General features: G+C 33.5%; 1 protein-coding gene across 1 annotated transcript in view; it reads right to left on the bottom strand.

The window, feature by feature from the left end:
* The window catches only part of LOC115888038 (metastasis-associated protein MTA3), a 97,329-nt gene that overhangs the window by 18,529 nt on the left and 52,268 nt on the right, over positions 1-26,532 (bottom strand). The window contains exons 3-6 of the mRNA XM_030907606.1: positions 21,178-21,293; positions 8,092-8,756; positions 5,496-5,567; positions 5,317-5,432 (exon numbers count right to left, since the gene is read on the bottom strand). Coding sequence (XP_030763466.1) covers positions 5,317-5,432; positions 5,496-5,567; positions 8,092-8,756; positions 21,178-21,293 — 969 coding nt within the window. The remainder of the gene's footprint in view (positions 1-5,316; positions 5,433-5,495; positions 5,568-8,091; positions 8,757-21,177; positions 21,294-26,532) is intronic.

The following is a 26,532-nucleotide window of genomic DNA, read 5'->3' as shown; positions in this document are numbered from 1 at the left end:
AATAACGGAAGAATCTCCTGAATATACAGCATTTTCCGATCCTGTCTGTGTGGAGACGTTATAATAACGATCCAGTTCCAGCAGTTCACCACAACCAGCTTGTGACCAGAACGGATAAAAAGGCCAGATCATTTCTTTTTATATAATTTAAGTTCACTTTAATGCTTCAAGCCCTTCAGGCATATTAGATATTTTATTACTTTAGAGTCACTTTGAAATATTTTATTCATGTTATGCATATTTCTGATATCTACATAGTACGGTTTTTTTAATATAAAGAGTCCCTATATTTTGGTACCAAGATCGCCAGACTTTTTGCGGAATAATTAATAAAATATTAATATTCAGAAGCGTGCAGATTTAACTACCATCTTGAGTGATCTATTTTAATACATACTATTTACCAACAAACATTTTCAAACATCAAATTATTCATAGTCTTATTTTATTCTAATTAACATTTAATTATTAATTATACTTAGTTGTTAGTTTATCTCAGCGTTTCATTTGTGTAATTCCTAAAATAAATAATACCTATATTCTGAGTTGATTTCTCAGTTCTCAACTTAGAAGTTTTAGAAAGTAAATGGAAAACTGAGTGGCGCCCAGTATATTATAAAGACGTAATTATCACAATTTAATTTTTACTAGCTTACGACCCATTGCTCACCGGCGAACAGCTCCGTCGCATAGTATTAGTTGTTTTAATATTTTTTCTAAAAGAAAATTCTTATAAAAAACATTCCATCATTTTTTTATAACTTCTAATGCTACAGGGTGTTAAAGTCTTAATATTTTTTTCGATTTATTATAATTTTCTTCCAAGTACTTTGAGCGTTTCGAATTAAATTTTGATTGTAAAAGTTACTATTAATGCGAAATATTTTAAAGCTAATAAAGTGTCGACATATTCACCAGGGACGTGCATATGGGTTATCACTGGAATATTTTTCTAAAAAAAGTATGTACGCCACTGACTTTTTTCTCTTGCTAGCGAAATAGTGTAAGCAGTTTAATGCCGATTAAAATTTGTCTTGATATTTGGTCTTCATTAATTTGCTTTGATCCAAGACTAATAGAAACCTTTAAAAATTTAATACCATTAACGTAGGAAAATTTTAAATAAGTACTCCTTGATTCCTCATCAAAAACATAAAAAAGTTCCTATAAACGTGGGTATACATACAGGATGTTAAAACTTTTTAAAATTAGTACTATTAGTATTTATTGTAATTATCTTGAATAAAATTGCGTTTATCTCATCAAGGAGACCGAATTCGACAAAATATCAAGAGATAACTTTTAATTCGCATTAAACGGCCTATACAATTTTAATATGAAAAGAAAAAGTCAGTGGCGCACATGCTTTTTTTGAAAGTCTTTAAAACCTTGTAGCTACGAAACAAAGCAGAATCGGCCCTATGTTGATATTATGAAGGGTAGAGATGAGGAGAAATATCTTTTATAGGAATTTATTTGAAAAAGTGGTCACAAAAATGGGAAGAATAAGGGTTCACCAAATGACCACAGTGGCGCCAATGACGCATAAATCTAAAAAATGAAAAGTAGCCACAGATAAGAGAATAAAAGTAATATTACCCGAAAAAGCTTTGTTTTTATTTTTTAGAATATAAAACAATTATTTTTATATATTAGAGGCCCAGTCTATTTCTGCTGAATAAAAATCGATCATTTATTTCATGTAACATGAAAATAAAATTTGTATTTTTTTGAAACACCCGCCGAAATCATTTCCTGTTCTAAAAATTTTCGGCATATATTTTAAATTTTAGGTTTATGTTACAGCAGCGCCATCTTAAGTCTTCCCTTTTTATGACCATTTTTTAATGCATGAAGATATTTCTCCTTACCTCTACATACATACACCATAGTTGATATGAAAAATAAATCATATTTTTACGTGAGAATCTCCCCACGAGAGATGGCACATGTTTTTTGAAATACACTGTATATTGATGATGATATATTAGAGAAAAATAAATAAATTAGTGTATCTGTTATAGAAATTTCAGAAGCAAGAGTTCTTGTTCCGACATTTAATATATTTGGTGTCAATGAATAATAGCGTAAAAATTCATGGGTATATTTATGAAAAAAATGCATAGTTTTCTAGATATATCGTTTTATCGTTATTGGACATATTAACCAAAAAAATTCTGGCATATTACAGTAAATTTCAAAACTTTTTCTCTCTACATATTTTATGCTATATTGTAACGTTTTTAGTTCGTTACATGTCTTTTTTATATATAATATATGATGTCTGGCCTATCATCACCGGATTCCCTCTCGTTGAGGCCGGATAGTTTATTTGACGCGTAATTTTTACGTTCCCTAGTCGCCAACCCTGTTATCGTTCGTGTCGAACCCTGTTATTGCTCTGAGGAGGCGCTGTCAACATCGCTTCTGTCAACTGTCTCCGTGCTTAACCTCACTTTGTTTTGACGCTCTGTTGTATCCCAGCTTTTGGAAATGGTGATTATTTAAGTCTTGCTGTATAATTTGAATCAGCTGCTATTTCGAGGCTACAGGGTAGAGTTACGGATGTCCCAACTTGTATTTGTGTTTTGCTGGCACGTTGGCGTCCCTTTTCTTTTGTCCTCCAGAATGTCACATGGAAGAAAGGACATGTTGTTTATTATTTATTCAGCCCTCGGAAGTATTTCGAGTGTCCAAGGTACGGACTATTTCCAAGGTACGGACTGTGTCCAAGGTACGGACTGTGTCCAAGGTACGGGCTGTGTCCAAGGTACGGGTAGTGCCTTATGTACAGACATTATCTTATGTACAGATGTCCTGTGGACGAGTGTCCCCAGTAAGAACGATTTTTTCTTACATCTAAGTGCCACAGCGTGGATGTAGCTTGAGTCCCATGCTGCTTCACTCCCATTTCTAAGCCTAGTCAGTAGCTACGGTTGTAAGGATTCATGGTGTCCTCAATCTGGCCCCTTTGGTTGTTTTGACTAACAGGATCGCCGACAGACAGTACAGAGATGCTAGACCACCTCACGCTGCTACTGTTTGAAGCAAGGTTACATAAAAGAACAGCTAAGTGTATATTTAAGTTCTAGTTTTACATTTAACATCTAAAACATTTTCAGTCTTAAACAATAACGTACATTTTAAGTAATATCGTACAGACTATGTTCAGTGGTTAGATTGTTAAGAACATTCATGTCGATATAATCTTTAAAATATAATTTAGATCTTAGGTTTCATTGCATTACGTCTTGTAATGGTATTACTTTTATAGCTATTATTGCACTATTTTAATAGATTCTAGAATCTACAGGTTGTAACATCTTCGATTTAGCATCATATGGAATATATTAAATTAATTAAAGTAATGCTACATTTCATATTTTCTCTTAAACTTTACATGTCCTGTATTTTATCGTAGTTGTTTTCATTGATATTTAGTACGACTCTTACCACCACTTTCTTTGACATATAACCACTGTATATTTACTAGAACTCTACAATGTCATGTATCAGCAAAGAACGTCATGAATAACTATAGTCATTAGTTTTAAGTATTATACAACTGTGTTTTTTTTTCTCTGGACATGCCTGGCGCCCAATATCTATATATCTTTTGTTAATTATTACTGATTAATTTTCTCTCTAGTGAAATACCTTATCCACGACTGCTCTCCGATGAAAAGCTGCCGTTCGCAGTGGTAGTGGTTTAAAAAACGCTACAATATAAAACAAATAATAAAACATCTCATTAGAATTGAACATTAAATTCGTAAGCATTAAAAGTTAACTACAATAACTGACTTAGCAATATGATACATGCTACATATGACATTTATTAGAATTTTTATTCTTTTTGGCAAACGTGCTTGTGCAAATTGAGACTGGCATTAATATTATAATTTTTTGTATAAGGATATAACTTATATTGATGTACGCGTGTAAGTTCATTGAATAACTTCTAAATTTTACGATTGCATAATATTATGATGTATCATTGAGAAAAAAATTGTGAGCTCTATATTGTAATGTAAAAATATACAAAGCATCATCTAACATACAATCCTGATGTTGACATTCAAAGTTTAAAAAACTTTGAAAGAAAATATGAGTTTTGATCCTGACATTTAAAAAAATATATTTCATGAAATAAATCAAATTGTGGTGTAACTTCAGAACAACTATTTTGTTCATGCTTGCTTCACCTACGTTACCGGAGATGGAGCTCAAAGCAAGGAGTTCCATACTAAGGGCTGGCAAAGGTTAGTTTTGGATCGAGATTTCCGTATGTAAGAATAGTACAATGCGTTTATAATCTACTGAACAAAGAACAGTAAAAACGTTGCCAAACGTATCAAATAAACCGAGAAACTTTGAACATTGCTAAGAGACGTGGAAAGGGATATAGCAGATTCATCGCGGTCGAGCGGTCGTCCCAATCAGTACTTAAAATTCTAGGAAAGTGTGTACATTATGCGTTCAGCTTCACGATTTAATTACGTCTCGTGATACTTAATTTCTTTATTTATTAATGGGTCTTAATTTTCCCTATAGCTTGTAAATTTTTAAGGGCAGGTTAGAAACACTTGCACTTTTGGTAAAAATAAGTGGAACTGAGTTGGTGTTCGACAGTGGTCGTGCTATTAGAACTCTCAATTCAAAAATCGATATCTCGAAATCCATTAGAAACAATTGATTGTAGTTTCTTTCAAAAACTTTCTTAATATTTCTATTATATTTTCTTCGCAAACAGTATGTGAAAATCTTTATAAATAAAAAAGTTACATGATTGCTGAAAATTGCTATGCACAAAAAGTAAATGGATGGGGTTTTTAAAATTTTTGAATGAAAAAAAAACAAGCCTATCGAATTTTTCTTATTTAAACATCTTGTAAAAGATCCAAACTTCAAAATAAAAAAAGTTCCAATATCTGAAGTGGTTCTTGAGTTATCGTGTGTTGTGTTTTTTTTTAATTATCGCGCTTACTGACGTTTTCTCGTTGTAAAAAAATGGATACCCTAACGATATTCTTTAATTCCATATCAGATGCTCAGAACATATCTAATGATTTTATCTAGTTATCTTTTCGAAAACAAGTATTTTAAAAATAAGCGGTTTGCGATCGTGATTTTACTTTACTTGGTAGGGAAAGACGTACCGGGGAAATGTGGCAACGCCGCAACAGCACACCGTCGCATTTCTCTCACTCCGACTTAATAAGATCCCTATGCGATTTACTTCCACACATGTAAATACCGACCCAAAATTAAGAGTTGCCAGAACGGTATAACATATTTGCCACCTGGTATACTCACCATTACAGGATTCACACGCCTTGCCACCTAAAGATACCGCAGGATCCGTACTACCGTTACTACTGCCATTCAAAACGCCCTTGTTATTGTTAAGTGCCGCAGGATTGGGCTTGTTGCTAAAACAGAATCGGATTATTCGTTTGCCTACAAATTTCGATCAATAGTTAATACGAACTCACTAGTTAGGAATGTAGACTTGCTTAAGTTTCGATTCTGCTTCGACAGCCTTCACTCTTTTTTGTTGAACATACCTAAAAAAATAACATTTTCGTTTAAAAAATTGTTACAAGGTATAAGTGAAATTGATGAAACAAACTAGTAAATAAATACATAAAGAAAATTGATGTTTTTCTATACTAGTAGGAAATAATGGCAATCCACTATTGTGTGGAAGAAACAATAAGCCAGAAAAGAACGCACCATAGATAGGTCAAATCTAGACTATAGCGCATGACATTGACAGTTGAGTCTGTCATTTTAGTTCATAGGTAAATTGTATTCTTTATTATTCTTCGGATGTCGTCTGTCGAATTCTTCCCAGGCCCGTCGGACAGACTATGGAGCAAACTGGACAAAGGAACGCAGCTTTAAAAAATATATCTTCAACATCACGACATGCCATTTTCAAACCTTCTTTATTGCACTTATGAAACGTTCAAGAGGCTGATTTTCTGAGGACCTTACTTTGCGCATGCGCATTAAAAGTTGCACGTATTTCCAAAATAATCATAATTTTAGACGGTTTAGAAAATACAAATTATACATTGGTATGGAAACCAACTTTTCATTGTCATCATATTGTCATAATCTTATTTCGATATGATTTCCATTGTGTAACAACGGTTTTTTTGCGTGTTTTATTATAAAAATTGGTGTTAATTACTCTTTTATCAACAACCTTTATACTATAGCCAAGGATGCAAGTGTGTTCAGTGAGAAATTAATTTTAAATTTGTGCAATTATATTTCTGCTTTTTTTTTCGTTGGAGTTTCTAAATACTCGTAAAAATGACTAGTAAGTGTTTGGTGTGTGGAAGTTCTAATATAAAGATCCCCGAATTATCTTTTCATAGGCAAGTAAAGTATTCAGTTGTTCTTTTAATTATATTAAATCACATGCATACTTTCTGGTTAGATTTCCTAAGAATTTTTATATTCGTACAGAGTGGCTAAATGTATTTTTTATATAATTTAACTTTTGTAACAGTAAACATTCAATTTATTGTTCAAATATATGCATCTTACAAATTAAATTTTTAAAATTAATGTTCAAATTTGGCGCGTGGACGATAGGTCCTCGACAAGGAGAGAGTAGAAGCACCGCGTGTGCAACAAAAAAAGGAGATAAATGGAAGTCGTTGATATGTTTGCCACAGTTTCCATAGTGATTTACTTATCCACGTAAGTATATATGATGTAGGAATGTAGCAAAGTCAAGTTAACCTAGGTGTAGGGTAGAGATGAGCAAAAAATCGCAAACTTTGATTAAATCGCAATTGCAGCCTGCGATTGGCTCTTATAGGAAACTGCGATTGCGATTTTTTCTATTTGCAAGTTTCAATTTAGGCAACCAGTATTACTATAGCTGCGAATTGCGACTTTGTTGCGATTTTGCTGCAATTGTGATTTTGTAAACTGGGACCGTGATTTATATCTGCGAGTTTGAATTTTTAGGAGTTGCGATTTGCGATATTGGTGCGAATGTAATTTTGTGGTCTATTGAAGCATTTTATAGTAAACTGTGATTAAATTTTCTCTCTGATTTTATTTATTTCTAAGAAGGTATTATTTTCTAAGGCCACGATCATAATATACCGGGTGTTTTTCAAGAGTGGTTCACACCCTATAACTTTTTTATTTTTCAGATAAAAAAAGAGATTTGGTATGTTAGTATACGACATAAATTAAGGTTGATTGACGTTTTCAATTGTTTTTGGCCACTTCTTGTTTTACCGGAGATGACTACAACTTTTGATTTTGAAATAGCATCTTCGGTATTTTTTTGCTTTATTCAGTAGAAAATTACACTCTGAATAGAATGGCATATCATATAACAACTTTTGACATTTTTGCTTAAAAAATCGTATTTTAAATTTCAATCTAGAATGTCATGGCTGTGTTAAAAACACCAATTTTTAATCAAGATGCCTTGGAAAAATAGATTCAATCGTCTACTGTTTTTCGCGTCTTCACCTGGCCAGTTAAAAGATGCCCAAATCGTATTTTTAATCATATCTCAATTTTTTCAAATGAAACGAGGGTGGCTCATTGGCATATTTAGAAAAAGGACTTTTTTACGAAGAATTTGGTTTGGTAAGTATTCAAATCGCAATCGCAGGTTACAGTCGCTGCGATTTAAAAATCGCAATTGCAGTTTCAATTGCGATTGGAGAATCACAGTTTTGCTCATTTCCAGTATAGGGGTCCGAAAGTCACAAGGGCAATGAAGACTCCATCGGTAATACAGGACACTTTTTGGAACGTCATCTCTTAGACATGGGTGGAACATTCTGGATATAGTGAAGAACTTTCTGGACATAAAAAGAATTCTAAAATGTACCGGAATAAAAATTGTGATAAATTGGCGAAGGTGCTAGAAAATTGTTTTACTTTTATCGTGTGTTTGAATAAAGGACCCACAAAATCCTTAACAATATATTAGGTTAAGATAAAAATGAAACTACAAAATAACCCCAATATAAAGTCTTTTCCAGAACAACGTGTCGTCTGGTACTTTAGATCATCACCATGCCAACTCACTCGCATCATCATTACCTATCAGTCGTCTTCCACATATAATAATATTCAATAATATTCTTCAGCGTCTTCCACGGCAAGAAATCCTGCCGGATATCGTTAAAGTCCTTGCCGTACTTGTCCAGCGCCTCCTCGAACAGATTCGCCTCCGAGGCGCTCCACTCCTCCATCTCGTCGCGGCACAGCACCGGTCCGCTCGACGGCACCAGCGAGCCCAGCGCCCCAGAGAGGTCGTACTCGTGCCGGTGCAGCGTGTCCATCGCGTGGAACAGCGTGATGTCCCTGCTGGCCGCCGCGGCGCTCATGTGCAGCGAGGGCTGCTTCACGCTGCTGCTGCAGTCCAGGGCGCGCGCGAACGTTCCCACCGATCGCGACACCACGAGGAACTGGTCTATTTGGCGGTCGCTGAGCTGGTGGTGCGGCGTCCACACTAGGGATTCGGTCTCGGTGAGGTCGCGGGGATCGGGCTCGCCGTCGCGAAGCAGGGATTGGATGTCGCACTGGTAGCGGCTGCCGACGCGGATCTCGCCCTTGTCGGCCAGGAGAGTTTTTTGGGTGGGGTCGTACACCAGGCAGTAGAAGAACATGTCGTCCTTGTTGAGGTACGAGGAGAGGGCCTCGGTTTCGTTGAAGAGGGTGACGGAGCACTTGCCGCGGATGTGGGTGGCTGGGAGCGTTTCCACCTGGAAAATAAAGGAAATAGAAATAATACTCTCGTAACATTATTTTTATTCTTATTCCCATATACAGGGTGGTCCGAACTGTATTCCGGAAACTTCGGCAGCATATTCTGCAGATAAAAATGAGTAAGAAACTTCGTATAAATGTATGTCCTAAAATGCTTAGTTTCGGAGATACAGGGTGTAGAAGTTTCATTTTTAATTCGATTTTTTTCAAATAATTTATAAAGTAACGTCAACATTTTGATGAAAATTGGTGTCTGGAAGTTTTTTGACATGGAAAATTTGATTTTGACTGTCAATATAACTCCGTGGCGGATACAGAGGGGGGGGCCATGGGGCCCGCCACCCCCTAAAATCTTTAAATTTTGTTAAATATTAGGCTTTTTTGTTAAAAATGGCGCCCTAAAAAGCATATTCTACATTACTTTTTATTTTGGCCCCCCCCCTAAAATAAATTCCTGTATCCGCCCCTGTTATAACTCCTACTTGTAGAGACCGCCACCTACATACCGTATGATCGAATAAAAATGGCGTCCAGTTGGCTGGGAAATGACGATCGATGACATTTCCCATATAAATTTACATATAAAATGACAGCGATCTTCATTTCATAGCCATCGCTGACGCCGTTTTTATTCGATCATACGGTATTTTTAACTGGTTTGAAAAGTAATAACTTTTCGTCCGTACCTGTATAAAACTGTGTAAAACAATATACATTTACGACGTTTTTTACGTAAAAAAGATCTCTTGGTAACAATCGCTACGAATAATGGTTCTCGAGATATTTCGAATCGAAATTAGCAAAAACCTGCCCATCACTGACATAAATTAAACATTTTGACTAAATAGTTATTAGACTTAAATCATAAATTTGAAATGATTTTTTATCAAAAGTTCAACAGAAACTGTTTTATAATCGTTTTTTGCAGAAAAATTTATGATTAATTTAAAAAAATTAAAATTTCCCAAATTTAGCATTTCAGTCAAGTAACTATCTACTCAACAGTGTTTTTTGTCAATAATGACATGTGTTAACTATTTCCATTCTAAATATCTTGAGAACGGTTGATCGTAGCGATTTTGACCAAGAGACATTTTTTACGTAAAAAGTCACGGAAATGTATATTTTTTCACTCAGTCGTTTTATACAGGTACGGACGAAAAGTTATTACTTTTCAAAACATATAAAACAGATGTAGGTAGCGCCCCTACAAATAGGAGCCATTCTGACATCAAAATCAAGTTTCTTATGTGAAAAAACTCCCAGACACCAATTTTCATCCAAATATTGACGTAATTTCAGAAATTATTTGGAAAAAAATCCAAATAAAAATGTAACTTCGTCGCCCTGTATCTCCGAAACTAAACATTTTAAGACATACATTTATTACTTATTTTACTTATTTTTATAAGCAGCAAGTTTCCTGAATGTAGTTCGGACCACCCTGTAGAATATCAATTGAGAAAAAATAAAATCCCCAGTTGGTCCCACCTGGGTATATACAACACAGTCTTGGTAAATACAAATACAAGAATCCCCTGTTCCCCAAAAATCTTAAGAGTTAAATCAGAGTGCAATGATTTAAATCAACGGATTTTTTTAAATTTTAATCATGGATTTGAATAAAAAAAATCAACGTGTTTCAGAACTTATGATAAATCGAAACATAACTGTAAAAATTATAAAAGTATTCCTATATATATATAGGAATATAATATACCCTATATCTATTCATCAAATAAGTACAAAGTTACACTACTTGCTGTTGTAAGTTGTAACGTTTAAGTACTTTAATAGATCGAAAAATAATTATTGGAAAAGATATAACATAACACATACCCTTAATATCTATTCATCTATTAAAATGTTGGACCGATTTTTAAAGTTATTTCGTGTGAATCCAGTATACTTCTAAATGGCAGAGATTTATTTTTAAATTGTGAAGTGCCAGAAATTCGGTATTTGAATACATTTCATTCGCAAACTCTAGTGCAGGACTAGCTTCTTCTGATGTCAGGTTATATTTTTATTCCCGAGGACTAATCAATGCCAAAAGATAAGCTGGAGTCAAGAGTCAAGGCTGTTTTATACATTTTTTGAAACAGTTGAATGTTGATCAAGCTAACTTCCGCCTTTCATAATTTATCTTCTAGTTCATTCTAAATTTCTACCGACATTTTGTTCTGCAATAAGTACTTTGCACTTTGAACATTAGATGGTACTAATTTTATTCCCGACTTAAGACAGTCATGACTATTTCCAAAAAAAATCCTTTGATCTAAGCGGCCGATTTTTTGGCGGAAAGAGATATCGGCAAAGTTTACAGAATAAAATATATCGATGACCGATGTGGAAAAACGACACCAGACGTAGAAATGTTAATATTGTAAATATCGTGCAGAGTTACAAAGATTTAGCCATTTAGGATAGGAAATTGATTAAAAAAAAACGATTAAAATTAAAAAATCTGATTCAAATAAAAAAAAATGATTTTTTGCACCCTTTTACCATCAACCCCTATTTTTTAATAGCGATATTAGTAATTCAATAAATTGAATTAATAAGAAATGGGCTCTTTCACAAAAAATAAAATACCCAATTCAAGGACAAAATCTGAAATAGAAGACTATTTTCGGTATATTTATCCAAAAAAAATAGTTCCATGACATTGAATAATTTTTTTATAGGCCCTCAAAATTGCTTTAATCTGAAATAATTTTAAAGTGCCAATTGATGACGTATGAAAAATACGCCCGATCACATTGCAGAACCGTGCTCGTGCGCCAGCCAACAACTGGCAACATTGCGATTTGATTTGACCAGCACCACCTCAACTCAAGGCTAATCAACATGATATGGGCAAGGCAACTATGGCGGCGAAGGCAGCGCATTATTAAATTCTTTACCTTTAACCTGAAAAGCCGGTAGTGGTTTCTCGTTCCGATTGCATACCAGAAATAATTAATTATCTCTAGTTTGTTGTGCTTTTGCAACACGTTTGTTTAGTTCTTAGTGTTCAGTGCATGGTGTGATCAGAAAATTGTGATAAAATAACAGTGTAATAAAAATCCAAACCAGACATTCCACATAGAGAACTTCAAACTTTTGTGCTTGTCGTACTCCTCTATTATTAATTATTTTAAGGTAAGAACTAGAAATATTTATCAAGATATTACACCTAAATGAGTAAAAAGCCTTCGCCGCCAGTCTGCATAGTACTTTATAATGGTTACTTACAATAATCAAAAGATAGGTATTAAAGGGTAGGTATTAACATTTTATTATAGCATGCCTTTTACATGCTCTGTTCCATATTGTCACGGGAATTATAGAGGGGGTTCCAAGGTTTCTGCTTTTATATTCCCCAAAAATAACGAGCTTCGTAAAAAATGGTTCACAGCTATTAAAAGAGATAATTTCACTCCTACTAGTAGTTCTCGGGTAAGAAGTGCATTAAATATGCCTCAAAAAGGCCAAAGGCCAAAGCCTCTGTTACCCTAGTGAGGATGTAGTTATGGCTACTGCTTACACTTACCTCACTATAAGTAAAATATTGGAAGAAGAATCAAGCCTTTTACATCAAAAAGATCACAGAAAGATATTGACAACATTGACATTTGAAAATATAAATGGCCTGGATGTAAGTAATTTTTTAGGTCACAATTGCCCATCACATACGTCAAAATTTATTATTAAATCCATCTTGTTCAGAATATCCAATATTTTATTGAAGAACTATGCAAAAAAAAAAGGAATGACGTCTTTACCACAAAGACAATGCCCTATGTAAAGAGAAAGAGTAAAGAAAACTAAGCTAAGTGTAAGTTTTACTTACGAACCCCCAAAAAGGTATTTAGTTTTTTTTTCTATATAAAATCTTGAAACACATATTATATTTTTCATTTATCCTCACGTATTATAGTTTAAATTTATTCCCATTTGTGTAACGCTGCAAAACATAGAAAAATAGTCCATATTTTTTGACCCAAGCCTTTGTAGTTTATAATTCCAAGAGCATTTACCAAGGCTTTTACTAAGACAAGTAACTTCCTATAGTGTCCATAATAATATATATTTATCAAACGTCCAGTAAATTCTAAACCAGTGATTCCCAAAGTGGTCCAGGTGGACCCCCAGGGGTCCACGGGAGACTTGCTGGGGGTCTACGTAGGCGTGAACAAAAAATGGGGGTCCATAAGATGTTAATGGGGGTCCACGAAAATTTATCTGCTTTTGATAGTAAAGAGCAAAAATGTAAGCATAGTTTTTATAAGGGCCTACCTACATTGTTTTAAGTACCTATCTAAGCAGATAATATTTTAATAAGGCAAGCGACTGTTACTTGTCCAAACTTGCGTATTCGATATTACGTACAATTTCGTGTACAGACTTGCAAAGCGCTATCCGCCCGACAATGCTTAATGCTTGTTCAGACATGAACTTGATCACCACTATAAATACTTGATGCCAAAGGCAAACGCATTCATTTGTTTCCGGAATTTCGAAAAAAAGGCGGAATTTGGAAAAAAAGTTGTGAGAAAAATTTATATCTGTGTTTGCTAGTGCCGGAGAAAAGTAAGTAACCTACCTTTTTTTTGTTATAGTACTTAAGTATTTTGTTTACGTGTACTAGTCGGTTGATCACAACGGCCTGTATAGATAGGTAACTTAGTAACTTACAGATATTTTAATTGTCCTCTTTCGATTTGAAGACAAACACAGCACGTTTTATTCAATTGTTTTTTCACGAGAGAAACACTGCCTCTCTAAAAAGGCCAAATAAGCAATATTGCAGAGCAATTAATTTTGTAATTTTTCTTGCAAATAACTACTAATTTTATAAAACAGTAATTTCATAATCATTTTAAATTGGTTTTGAAGTAACTATTTTATCAAAACTATTCCTTTTCGGAAAGAGCGATCGGTGCGCGGGCGACGGGAAAAGGGCGGGGCTTGGACTTCGATGCCAGTTTGTCACGTTTTAACAATGAAGCCGCAGACAAAAAATACGCAAATACACGGAGCGCGTGAACTCATTGATTTAATAAAATGTTAGTTATCGTTTTTTATGGACAATTTTGGGATTTCGACTTTTATTTTTTCCTACACAAATATGATCAGTATTCGATACTGAGTACACCAATTTTTATTTATACTATTAAAAATTAGTGGTAAATTATGTACTTTAAAATTGATACCGTTTTGTGAAAACGTCTGTATTTGTCTCAGCGGTTTATTAGTTGGTCCTTTACAAGCCGTAATTCTATTTCCGCGTGCTGACAAAGGCTGCGGTGTGATACCTATATTCAGAAAAAACTTGGTTACTAAAACATTTTTTTACAGGTAAAGGTAACTGACACGAAACATGGCTACAGCAAAGAAAAAATGTCGACAATATAGTATCGATTATTTGAAATATGGTTTTGTTCCATCAGAGGCAGACAAACAATTGCCCATGTGCCTATTATGCAACAAAGTTTTGAGCAATGACTCTATGAAACCATCAAAGCTCGAAGATCATCTAAAAAGGTGTCATACTGATAAAATAGGTAAAGATTTAAAATATTTTCAAACATTGAAAGAAAAATATGGAAAGAGACCCACCATGCACAGTATGTTCGCTTCAACATCTCAAAGTAACGATGATGGCTTGCGGGCATCTTACAATATCTCATTACTTATAGCAAAATCTGGAAAACCGCACACTATCGGAGAACAATTAATTTTACCCGCTGTTGAAGAGGTTTTAAAAACTGTTTTGCACAAATCTCCATTTGACGTACTAAAAAGAATTCCATTAAGTAACAATACTGTACAAAGACGCATTGATGAAATGAGCTCTGATATCGAAAGCTTTTTGTGCAATCATCTGCAAAAAACTCATTTTTCTATACAACTGGACGAGTCAACGTTACCCAGTAATGAAGCATTACTATTGGCATATGTCCGATTTATTGTTGAGGAAGAAATTCACGAAGAATTGCTATTTGCCAGAACTTTGGAGACTGACACTAAAGGCGAATCAATATTTAATGTCCTGAGTAATTTTTTTACGGAAAAATCGATCCCATTTACAAACATTATTTCAGTGGCAACAGACGGAGCTCCTGCAATGGTCGGGCGATATCGTGGGTTTATAAGTCATCTCAAAAGAATTATACCAGGACTTACAGCTATTCATTGCGTAATCCACCGACAACATCTTGTGGCAAAACATTTAAGTGACAGGTTGAACCAATCTCTTCATTTTGTAATAAAAGCTGTCAACAAAATCAGAAGCAATGCATTGAATACGCGTTTATTTGCTCAATTGTGCGACGAAAATGATGAAGACTTCCAACGACTGCTCTTACATACTGAAGTACGCTGGTTGTCGAAAGGTGCATGCTTAACGAGATTTTACTCTGTTTTCGATTCCATATTAGAGTTCTTAGAAAGTAGAGATCCAGATTTAAAAGAAAACTTGATCAAATTCAAAGCAGACATTGCGTATTTGACAGATTTGTTTAAAAAATTTAATGATATTAACTTGCAGTTACAAGGGGACAGCCTGAATTTAATAAAAACAAAGGGGATAATTTCGGCTTTTCTTGGGAAATTGAAATTTATGAAGCAAAACATTAGTCGGCGCGAATTCTCTCAATTTCCAAACTTGTCGCAGGTAGAATGTATTGATGAGGATATCCATACCTACAGTCAACATTTAAGTGCTCTGCATGATGACTTCAAAACCAGGTTTGAAGATATACTGACGATGGATATACCACCATGGATCATAAATCCATTTGATGAAACGGAAGTGGCCAATGTTGTATTACAAGAGGAGCTGCTCGAGCTAAGCACTAATGAGGAGCTGAAGGTGAAATTTAGAAAAGGCTACCCAACATTTTGGCTGCAAGCAGAAATACCCGAAAAATATCCTGGACTGTGGGAAATCGCAAGGAAATTTTTAATAGCTTTTCCCTCGTCATACCTTGTCGAAAGGAGTTTTAGTGCGTTACAAACCTCTTAACAAAAAAGGAGCAAATTAAACATCACAGAGCGGGGGATTTGCGGTTGTGCTCACAAAAAATAAAGCCAAACATTGATCGTTTGCTGACACTCCATCAGATACATCCTTCCCATTAATTAAAATTATGACCTGAACCTATATTACCTTAATATTTTTTCTTGTAATTCTATTCTTTTAATAAATAAAGTGATATAAAATGTACCATTTTTCGTTTTTATTTTACATATCGGAATATAGGGACAGAACTCAGAAGTGACACAATTTTTATTTTTTGGCGACTTTAAGAATGTGGTAGAAATGTAGCAGCAGGGGGTCCACCGAAACCAGTAAAATTTTGAAAGTGGTCCACGAGAAAAATAAGTTTGGGAACTACTGTTCTAAACTATGGTAGGTAAGTGTTTGCAATTGAATCTTTAGTTTATATTGCTATTTTCTGTCATATATTTCTGGTTATTTCTTTTTCCGATGATTTTGAACACCCTATATATGCTACCTCAAGCTTGAATATTTTAACACTACCTATTTTCTGAGAAAGCAGACCTTTTTATAAAAAGTAACTAACTGATGTTTTCATAAAAGTAATAATATAAAAAAATCCATACTTATGTGGAGAACATTAGACTCCCTGTATATTAAAAAATTAGTGAAATATTACGTAATCTAACCCGACAAATGAAAAATGTCTAATTGTGAATAAAACAGGTTTTAAAATACGCGCCAAATAAAGCACTTCTATCTCCGCCATATTGGAAAAGGTTGAATAGCCTTGTGTGGAGGTGGTGGTGGGTCAGCATGTTGGCTCGGCCGCGGCCGTGTTGCCGCTTTTCAACATGCCAGGTGTGACGTATTGAAAATAAAGTGCGGATTTTTATTCTGGGCTTTTTTGTTTTTATTTATTTTCTTAAGAACGACTTCAAATTTTTCGAAAGTGAGATAGCTGAAAATTCTAGAATTAGTTGCTTTAGTCAATTATGCTAATTCTAAAATATAGTGAAAGAGCCCATTGTCGCCGTATATTTCCAGATTAGCATATCAATGTAAAATATTTTATAAATTTAAGCCATGACAGTTGTCACATGACATATGTCAAAGTGATTTTTGATTATTGATCAAGCTGAATTGATACAACATGAACATTTCAATAACTCAATAATATCAAATTGTCATTTATGACACATACTGTATAAACCCAAAGCAAAAAAATCAATAATAATTTTATTTCTTTTTGTACAATGACAATATATTTCAAGATCACACAACATTCTCTTTGCCAATAAAAACAAATAATATATTAGCAGCTCCGTTGGTTCTTTGTTCCATAATACCGTTACGTATAAAATCATTGAACTTCAATTTAAGGATACAAAAACTAGTTGTAACAGAATTTTAATTCTGATGGCCAATTTGTATCACATATGTATAATATTTAATCAACATTTTATATCAAATTAATGTAAAATGTTAATTAAATATCTAAAATATAAAATACAAATTTTATATAAATCGAATTAAAATTCTATAATTAATTTACCTGATTTCTGGTTTTGGAAAAGTAAAGTACCCCAAAAAATAAATTATAACTAATTGAAAAATAAAAAATATAACAAAAATAAAGTGCATGTAAACTAACAATAAATATTTAAAAAAAAACAAGTTAGTGCAAATTAAGCTACTTAAAATCAGGTTCACGTTTATAGAATGAACTATGAACAATTGAATGATTGATTCATTCATTCTGTGATTATGAAAATAGGTATACGAAATGTGTAGCAATGTATACCATTTATAGTAAGTACTTAGCATTTAAAATTTAAAAAAGAAATAAGGAAAATTGCATTCGTTATACTTATCTTCAATTCATTACTGATATGAGGTATTGAACAATATTGCATAAACAACATTACGATGTTATTTAAACAATCTTTTGTTCAACAGAAACATTATCCTTTTTTGATCAATTATTAGTAAAAACATTTTAGTATCCCGAATAACACATTAATCAAAATAAAAAGATAGATAGACCAAATTCACAAAATGTACAAAAAATTTCCATTCTCTTATCAACAGATAATATCTGGGATAATATAAAAATCTTAGATCTTATAAACTTCGTGGATACAGCTATACCTTTGTCTTTTATATTTCGCCCATATAGAGATAAAATAAAACAGTAGATGAATTTGAAACCCCCACTATTGTTTTTCGAAGTATCTTCCACTAAGATAAATGCATTTTTGTATCCCTTGCAACCAATTCTGAAAGCAGTTATTTCACTCGCTTGTTGGTACCCTCAAAATTGCGTTTTTGGAGGCGCTGACTGTATCTCCTGGGGACTGGAATCCTTGACCACGCACTTCATTTTTAATTTTTGGAAAAGTAAAAAAGTCGTTGGACTGTATGGAGAATGGTCCAAAAACTCATGTTTTCTTGCTTTAAAAACTTAATTGTTTTTCGAGCTGTACAGGAATTTGCATTGTCTTGGTGGAGAATCATTTTTTGTCGTTAAGGCTTGGTTTTTCAAAACTCAACAATTACTTCCGCAAAGAAATAGATATGTACCAATCAGCAGTAACAGTTATTTGATCTTACAGAGGAATCGTTGCTACATAACCGGCTTTTGAGATAAATGTCGACACCATCTTTTTGGAAATACTTCGAGGACAAATAACTTTCGTCGGTTTTGGTTCATCTTGGAACACCCAAACACAAACCAACTCGGCAAGGCATTCTTTTTGAGGCAACTGTCGTTAGAAAATTGTAAAAAAATATTGCGCGAAAAATTTCTCGGCTTAATTTAGGTATAGCTTTAAACAAAGCGTTCTAAAACTCTGGCGTTGAGTTAGGGTGTATTCCGTTGCTTACCGCTTGGTTATGGTTTTATGTTCCGTTTCTATCGGTTTCCTGAAAGTATTCCTGAAAGTTTTTTTATTACGGAACACGGTTCCTGAAAAATTCGGTTATAACTGTCACCAAACTAACCAGCGCGAGAAGGCTAGTTTTTCTGGTTTTGTTTGTCAATCAATGTCATTTATGTGACAGAAATCAAGCAAATATTGGAAGTTCAAGTAAAATTCTCATTTAATTTCTAAAATTTGTAATAATATTAATTTTGTATTTACATCCAAACGCAATGGAGGTAGGCAGTAAAGGTAAATAAATTTCATTAACTAAATAGAATTACTTTTTAGGACCATTTAAACTTATCAAGCAGCAATTGTTTCTTAAAGTCAGGAACATTTAAAGAAAACATGAACAACAAGACAAGTAATCGTGAATCTTTTGTAAGCTATAAAAATATAAATATTGATTAGATTTGCTTCACTTGAGCTGTCTAACGAGCTTAACATTTTATTAGTAAAGTACTTTTCAGTATTAAACTCCATTGAAAAAAAGAAGCAAACGTAAAAGCAGAGAACAGGTACATTAAAAATGCATAAAAGATACATTTTATAATAGAGGTATTGAAATTTGCAGTCCAGTATTTTACCAAACCGTTCCGTATCAAACTGATGTTTTTCAGAAACTGCTCTTTACCGTAGTTTACCGGTCTTGTTCGCCTGGTTTTGCAACGGAATACAGCCTTAATTAAAGATGACAGTTAATTTTGACAATTGATTGATATGTTGACAGGCGCCTGCTATGTTTCTATATACAAAATATAAAAGAAAACATGAAGAAAGCCCTCCTATCTGTAAAATTTGACATTTACAGAAATAAATAGATAAAATATGCTACAACCTGGGAAATAATACAACCTGATAACTAACTGTTCTTCAGTTTCACAACACCATTTATTTTATAAAACATCTATTAATAAAAGTTGCATAAATATTTTGTACGCTAATGCAATTTCTCAAAACAAATAATAAAATGAAACAAGCATGTACATGAAATTTTTAAAATGATGATAAAATAAACTGGACGGCTCCAGGCCAGGAAAAAAGTTTCACAATATTCAGATTTTTAATTAAATGTTAGTTTTTGCAACTGTCTGTGGAGCGCAGAATTGTTTATTTTACGTTATATAATCATCGAGGAACAATATTTTTTATTTATTTGCGACACTCTGTATCTTGTAAAAATATTTTTAAATTGTAGCTCTAATAGTCCTTCAACGAACCCCAAACTTGCAATTTGTAAAAATCTCATCGTAGACAGTAAATCTCTCAATAGACAGTAAAATATATTTTTTACCGTGAAATTTTCCCTTTAACGCAGTTGTGTTTTAAAAAAATATCTTTTTTACTATGTAGATTTCCTTAAGAGTCTATTACGCTGTACTTTCGGATCGCTCTCACGGATCGGGTAAAGCGGGTGTGTGGCCGAAGGAAATGTATATTATATTTCAGAAATTTGCCTAAGGCTTAGCCCGATCCTGTCGTGTTAAGCCACAGCCAAAATTCCAAACACACGTGCTTTGATTAAGGTTTGCAGAGCTTCAGGATTTGCCATAAAATAGCGAGCAATTTGTTACAAAACCATATAAATTATATATCACTGTAATCACAACACTTCAATCTATTTCCGTATTGTAACGGACTTTTAAATTATGTCTTTATTTTCGAGAAAATTTAGTTCAAACATAAGGAATATTTTGTTGATGGTTGGCCATCAAAATCTTAAAAATAAAGAAGTTGTCTAAAAATGTGCTACAATACGGATATATTATAATCTTTTATCTTTAATTTCCTTCCTCATTTGTGGAAAAATACCTAGCCAGTTTTACGTAAAACGTTAAATGCCGAACGCTTATTTTGATACTTTTCCGGACTAGTGAAATGGACTCTTAAGAAAAGAGAATTACCTTTTTGGAACCTTTTACCAAGTTTTGCCATTTTTCTAATGTAGGGGAGTCGTTATAACACTGCCCTATAACAGCTGCCTTAAATAAAGAATTTTAACGGACCATTGTCCACTAACCATGGTCAAAGCATCGCCCATCACTGACTGACTTTCAAAATACATGATTTTTTATTCTGATGTTTGGAAATTACCTAATGAATATGTATTTATTTGCAGTATTGCGTTATTTTGTTCTTTCTCATAAAATAAAGTGGCGGGGAAGGTTAAACTTTCATTTTTTTAATAATAAAGATAACTCTGGTTTAGCTTAAAGCAATTAAAGAAACTGGAGCTCGCTTAGAATAACAACTCTTCCTTAAATAATCTAAAATATAATCTATAATTTGTCTCAGTAGATTTTGCCGCAGTAGCTAGGTGATGCCTGTGTGACAATAACCCGTTTGCATAGTTAAGTACAGCACAAAATATCCAAAAAGTTAGCGCAAACCGCAACTTTTTATCCTCTATATCGCCAGATTATTAGGAGAACAAATAACATTGCTATATAACATAATATGTTCGGAAATGTTATTAACGAAAAAGTTAAAGAATGCGCTACTTGCCTGTCTAGAAAGGAACAGTTCTCGGTGTTTCATTTGATGTCGCTGCTTGGGACCAAGTTGTTCACTGGATCTTGAAGAATCGGATACAGGACTACCGTTCGGTTCGTCTAAGGCACCTGAAAATAAAAACAATCATGTAGCTATTTAAACAACAGCTTCAATATCTAAAGTGGTTCTTGAGTTATCGCGTGTTATGTGTTTAAAAGTTGAGTTGTTAAATTATCGCGATTACTGACGTTTTCTCGTTATAAAAATGGACATCCTAACGCGATATCCTTATACTTAATTCCATTTTAGATGCTCAGAAACATATCTAATGCTTTTATCTAGTTATCTTTTCAAAAAAAAGTCTTAAATAAGCCGTTTGCGATCGTGATTTTACTTTACTTGATGGGGAAAGGTGTACCGGAGAAATGTGGCAACGCCGCAACAGCACACCGTCGCATTTCTCTCACTCCGACTTAATAAAACCCTATGCGATTTACTTCCTCACATGTAAATACCGACCCAAAAGTATGAGTTGCCAGCACGGTATAACAGAAGTAGTTTTAGGATTTAGATTAGTTCACAGTTGATGAACAGTCAGTGACCAAAATATAGAAAATTTCAAAATTAATCAGCCCAAAAAGATGTTTTATGTATTATTGAGTTTAATAAATAAATAATGAATACGGAAAGCAGACAATGCTCCTATTTATCGACTTTCAGCAGGTATATGACAAAGTTAAAAGAACGGAGGTGTTTAGAGCATTAACAGAATTAGGGGTTAGCAAGAAACTGATCAAGATGATAAAATTGACACTCCAAGAGACAATAAATGAAGTCAAAGTAAACAAGAAAACAACGGAAAAATTTATAATGAAAGACGGGGGGAGATCCACTATCTCCAGTACTGTTTAGTGTAGTATTAGAAAAAATTATAAAAGATGCGGGAATCAACAGAGAGGGCCTTCTGTATACAAAAAGACACCAATGCTTAGCCTTTACCGATGATTTAGTTATCTTAGCAAGAGATCGGAAAGAGCTGATATCGGTGACCAAAAGACTAGAAAATCAAGCGCAAAAAGTAGGCTTAGTGTTTAATGAGAAGAAAACGAAATTTATGGATTGGTCAGATAGGGATTTTGAGAAGAGATGTTTACAATAGGGAATGCAATCCCGCACCAAAATCTCAATCCCGCAAACCCGCGGGATTAAAGCAACCAATCCCGCGGATCCGCGAAATTGCGGGATTGTAAACAATAAATGCTCTTCTTTTCTCTCTTTGATTTTGGGATGCGGTTTGGACCAGGTTTTAGACGCATCTATTGTGATTAAGATGCTATGTGGTTTTCGAAAATATATTTAGCGAATTCTCGTACACAGGGTGTTTTATAATAGTGTACAAATTTGGTCAAGCATTTTTTTTAGCGAAAATTTACAATTTTTGAAAAATCGAAATTTTAACTATGTACGACTAATCTGTATTGAAATTAGAAAAAACAATTTGGTGTTTTTTTAAATTTTTTGTTTTAAGATAAATACGAGTTTTTTTTTCGAAAGATATGCATTTATAGTCCTAAATAATACATTTGGTCCTAAATGGTACAAAAGGCATTATACATTTTGCATAGGCCCACAATATACTGATATAGCGTGTATCTTATAGCTGTAAAGAAATTTGGACCGATGTATACAGGGTGTTCAATTCAGATATATTAAAATATAATTAATATTATATATTATAAAATATATTTAATATTAAATAAACCTAAATTTTATTATAATTTATCTACTTATTTTATAAATCAAAATATTATTCTGATGTTGAAGATTTTTTCAACTTGTGTTAGTTATCTGCTTTTAGATACACTCTATATTAATAATTTTTTGGCATATGCAGAATGTACAAAGCTTTTTGTACCATTTAGGACCATCGTATGACTAAAAATGCATATTTTTCGAAAAAAACATCGTATTTTCCTTAAAACAAAAAAAATAAAAACCCGATCAAATTGTTTTTTCTAATTTCAATACAGATTAGTCGTACTTGGTAAAAATTTCGATTTTTTTAAAAATTGTAAATTTGCGGTAAAAAAGATTCTTAACCAAATTTTCACACTCTTATAAAACACCCTGTATACGAGAATTCGCTAAATATATTTTCGAAAACCACATAGTATCTTAATCATAATAGATGCATCTAAAACCTGGTCCAAACCGCATCCCAAAATCTTTTTTAGTTCAAGAGATATTCAACTTTAATTTTACCCTAAAATTTTGCTTGTCCCGATAATTATGTCCGGTAAAGTACCGTATAATCGAAAAAAAAAACGGAGTCCAGTTGGCTTGGAAATGAACATCAATGACATTCCCCATTTAATTTTACCTACAAAATGACAGCGATCTTCATTTCATAGCCATCGCTGACGCCGTTTTTATTCGACATACGGTACTAGTTAAACGCTTTTCTTCACTTACGCACGCCAGAAAGAAATCTAACAACTAACCTGTTTGTTTCACTTATTTTTAATGGCCAAGCCGTAAGGGGTATCCCCTGGTGTCGATCCCGCAGATCTCGCACGGTAAATCCCGCAAATTCGATCCCGCGGAATCACATAGGGATCCCGCATTTGCGGGATCCAGCATTTGCGGGATTGCATTCCCTAGTTTACAATTGAATTCTGAGAGAGGTAAACGGGTAAACGAAACAATTTTAAGGAAGTAGATACATTCACATATCTAGGAGCCGTATTTCTAAGGAATCCAAATGTAACTCAAGAATAATAGCAGGAAATAGATATGTCAGCGCATTACAGAAAATCAAAATGTACCAAACAATGATAAGACCAATAGTGCCGTATGCATGTGAAACTTGGACGTTCAATGCAACGAAAAGTTCACGGCTTCAGATTTGGGAAAGAAAAATACTGAGAAAGATTTTTGGAGGAGAGAAGATAGACAATATATGGACCAGAAGAACAAATGAACAATTAAAGCAACTATATCGGGCACCGAGTATAACGGGAGTATCAAGAGCACAAAGACTGAGATGGCTGGGACACATTGAAAGAATGGCTGAAGCAAGAAGTCGTAGTATGATAATGAAACGTGAAATAGGTGGAAAGAGAAGGAGGGGTAGACCAAGAATCAGATGAAAAAGGATGTAGAAGAGGACTTGAGAAGGATAAGGGTAGATGGGTGGAGAATAAAGGCGAAAAACAGAAACAAATGGAGAAAGATAACCAATCAAGCCATGAGCCATTTAGAGCTATTATATATAAATAAATAGGCTCTTAACAAACAAAACATATTATTTCATGTTTTAACTAAAAACCTTTGTGTAGAGATTCAATATCAGCATCAAACAATTTCGATATAAAAAATTTGGGTAGATTTTGTTCAAGTGTTCGTTCAAACTCCATCGAAAATACATTAAGTGGACGATTTTATGTAAAATCGATTTACTTTGAACAGCAACTTGTTTTACTATAAAATTCGTTTTAAAAGTACTAAATATTAACTCTATGTTTGCGAATGCATCGGCGTAGGTAACTAACAACATTCCTGCAAAACACACTTCAGAAAAGCTCTATTAACCAGTGAAAAACGGCATAAAAAATAATTTGAATTTAAATTACATCACTTATATGAACGTGGATTTATGGCATAAAGCCAGATTATTTTCAATCGAGGAATATTAAATTTTGTACGAGCTAATGTATGATCGAAAATAACAATTATCGCTTGGTAATTAAAAATGATGTTCTTTAATTAATATTATTAGAGTAATAGGGTTTTACAGTTGTAGCAGGAATGGATACAATGTATCGATATAAATATTATAAAAATATCGATATAAATGACTTTGTTAACTAAATTGCTGGGACAATAAAAACCACTCCCACATATGCGATGGAAGTTTGCATGAATTTAACATGATACAGGGTGTCCCAGGCTGAGCGTGCATTAGAAGTTTCTAGAGAACAATATCCAGATCGGAGATTTTTTGCACATGATTGTTTCACAATGAGATCTAGCGATTAAAAATATTTTCAATATGGCGGCACTTTACTTAGATTCTCTGTAAAATTTTATGAATTTTGATATTAAACACTATACAACATTAACCGTTTTTGAGAAAAAAAAATATTTAAAATTTTTGTAGGAAAAAAACTGCGTGTCAAAAAAATTGTATAGCGTGAATGTCAAATTTAGGGATTACCACAGCCAGTAGGACATAAAGCATACCGCACACTTATGCGAAGCCCGTGCATTGGATGTATGTAAAGCCGCGTCCAAGCTACTCGAACAAAACGTTCGCGAACATATATAATTCACACTATATACTCGTAGCAGCAGGTCGTTAAAGACGGCACAACTCATCGTATCGGTCCCGAGGACTGAGGTGCGGGGAAGAATGCGACAACCAGTTTGCTCTATAGATCTAGGATGCGTTTAGGTAGTCGCTGTTTTTTCGAGTGCAAGCATTTTATTAAATAAATTAACCGGTAAACAGTTTTAAGAACTTTTGTCGTTGAAGAATCAATATTTAGAAGACGGAGGATCACAGGTCTTTTGGAAGATTATTCGTTATAGTGTATTTTTAAGACCTGTATTCATTTTCAGCCGATTCTACCAGGTGTTAAGTGTGTTTCTTTAAAAGGGCTCACTTTTTTACTTTTTTATTTTTTGAGATACTTAATACAACGAAATTTGGTTTGTTAGTGTATGACATAAATCGGGATTGATTGACGTATTCAATTACCTTCGGTCGCTTCCTGTTTCACCGGAAATGACTACAACTTTGTATTTTTAGATTGTATCCTACGTACTTTTTTACTTTATTTGATAGAAAATGACATTCTGAATAGAATGACATACCATACGTCAAGTTTAATATTTAAATGAAAATAGCATTTTAAATTTCAGTCTAGAGTGCCAAGACTGAGTTAAAACTATTAATTTGTAATCAAAGAACTTTGGAAACATATATTTGATCGTGTAATTTTTTTTCGTATCCTTTCATGACCGCTTAAAAGATGCCCAAATCGCATTTTTAATGATAACTCAATTTTTTCAAATGGTACGAAGCTGGCTCAGCATATTTGGAAAAAGCATTTTTTACGAATAATTTGGTACCACATACTTGGTATTTGGAGTAAAATTGTCGTTACGTTTATTTATGGCCATTTTTAAATTGAAAATGTCAAAAGTTGACATATAATATATCATTCCATTTAGAATGTCATTTTCTAAATACAGAGGGTACCATTAAAATCAAAAGTTGTTGTCATTTCCGGTGAAAAAGGTAGTGACCGAAAATAAATGAAAACGTCGATCAATCCTGATTTATGTCCTATACTAACATCCCAA

The sequence above is a fragment of the Sitophilus oryzae genome, unplaced genomic scaffold (assembly GCF_002938485.1).
Source record: "Sitophilus oryzae breed Bouriz unplaced genomic scaffold, Soryzae_2.0 scaffold_682_pilon_pilon, whole genome shotgun sequence".
In the NCBI taxonomy this organism is placed as follows: domain Eukaryota; kingdom Metazoa; phylum Arthropoda; class Insecta; order Coleoptera; family Curculionidae; genus Sitophilus; species Sitophilus oryzae.
The sequence above is the reverse complement of the archived record's forward strand: the minus strand, read 5'-3'. Positions and strand labels throughout refer to the sequence as shown.